Below are 1,811 nucleotides of genomic sequence, written 5' to 3' on the forward strand. Positions count from 1 at the left end.
ATATATATATATATATATATATATATATGTCTACTCCTTATGCTGAGTTTGACCACCTCCTGTACCTACAACTTAGAACCATCATGATATCTGATGTGACTTTTTAAACCAGACAATGTTTTGAAAAGATACCCGCATATATTACATGTCCGATTTGAACCACGAAGAGCTGCAGTTAAGTTCTGATCTTTGTGGATCTTAAAATGTTTTGAGGCCTCCGTTAGATTTACATTGAAAGGTGTGCACAGACATATAGCTAGAGTAGTTGGTGGAAGTTCGTTTTTCATGGGTTTGCAAATGAGAGTTGAGCCTAGCAAAAGAAAGGCATGGTCTGTCACAAACTGCGCACACAAAAAGTTTATAGTGAATCACCTTATTTGTAACACTCTTCTATAAATCTCTCTTGAGTCTTACATGCGTTATCATGGCCTCTTCAAACGCTTTCACTGCAGACGCAAGGACATCTCTGTTTGGAGTAAAAGAACACCATTTAATGTTTTATAATGTGATAAAGGCACTGGATTTTGTGGGGAGGGGGACAGTCGATCACACGACCCCAGTACTCCACTGGTACTTAATTTATCGACCCCTAAAAGATGAAAAGCAAAGTTGACCTCGGCGGAATTTGAGGTCGAAATTGCCTTCTACTATAGGAACACAGCTTAAAATTACGGGGGAGGAGTAAGTTGATTACATCGACCCCAGTACTTGACTGGTCCTTATTTTGTTGACCCCGAAATGGTGAAATGTAAAGTTGACCTCGACGGAATTTGAACTCAGAATGTAAAGACGGACGAAATGGTGCGAAGCATTTTGCCCTGGTGTGCTAACGATTCTGCCAGCTCTCTACTTCAACAATAAGAATAATAATAAGAAAAAGCGTTTTACCATCATGACCATGTCACATTTTGTCACAGGTTCAAATACGACTCTGGCATTCAACGATAAGCTGGCTCCATCATGGGACGCTCCATTCATCTTCGTCGTGGTCTGTGCATTGTAATCATATTCATAGGAAGAACCAACTTCATAATTGAATTTTCGAGTTCCTGTAAAAACATAAATGCATGATATACTTTTATACATGTACATACGTATGTATATCTATATCTATCTAAGTTAGCAAGCTAACTTTCTCTGTCCCTATTCTTTCTCCATCGCTTTCTCCCCCTCCCTCTCTATACACACACACGCACACACACATATATATTTATATATACATATATATACGTACACACACATATACATATATACAATGGGTTTCTTTCAGTTTCCGTCTACTAAATCCACTCACAAGGCTTTGGTTGGCCCGAGGCTATAGTAGAACTCTGTACTGTGTGGTTGGAAGGCAAACTTAGTTGTAATTCCAACAAGAATTTTTTAATTGTTTTTAAAACTTTAAGTCTATATAAAAGCCTGCTGTTTTTCATTTTTTCTTCTCTGACAGCTTTTCCCTGCAAAAGAAAAATCTCACAACAACATCTATCTATCTATCTAGGAGTGGCTGTGTGGTAAGTAGCTTGCTTACCAACCACATGGTCCCGGGTTCAGTCCCACTGCGTGGCATCTTGGGCAAGTGTCTTCTACTATAGCCTCGGGCCGACCAAAGCCTTGTGAGTGGATTTGGTAGACGGAAACTGAAAGAAGCCTGTCGTATATATGTATATATATATATATGTATGTGTGTATGTGTTTGTATGTCTGTGTTTGTCCCCCCAACATTGTTTGACAACCGATGCTGGTGTGTTTATGTCCCCGTAACTTAGCGGTTCGGCAAAAGAGACCGATAGAATAAGTACTAGGCTTCCAAA

General features: G+C 39.4%; 2 protein-coding genes across 2 annotated transcripts in view; one reads left to right on the forward strand and one right to left on the reverse strand.

Annotated features, from left to right (window-relative positions):
* LOC106878991 (histone deacetylase 2) overlaps nucleotides 1-1,811 on the forward strand; it is a 219,318-nt gene that overhangs the window by 120,657 nt on the left and 96,850 nt on the right. The gene's annotated exons all lie outside the window — the stretch shown is intronic.
* Nucleotides 1-1,811, reverse strand: part of LOC106877330 (vitellogenin) — a 65,116-nt gene that overhangs the window by 20,779 nt on the left and 42,526 nt on the right. The window contains 1 exon segment of the mRNA XM_052977471.1: nucleotides 889-1,049. Within this exon segment, the coding sequence (XP_052833431.1) occupies nucleotides 889-1,049 (161 nt within the window).

Source organism: Octopus bimaculoides, chromosome 28 (assembly GCF_001194135.2).
Source record: "Octopus bimaculoides isolate UCB-OBI-ISO-001 chromosome 28, ASM119413v2, whole genome shotgun sequence".
Lineage (NCBI taxonomy): Eukaryota > Metazoa > Mollusca > Cephalopoda > Octopoda > Octopodidae > Octopus > Octopus bimaculoides.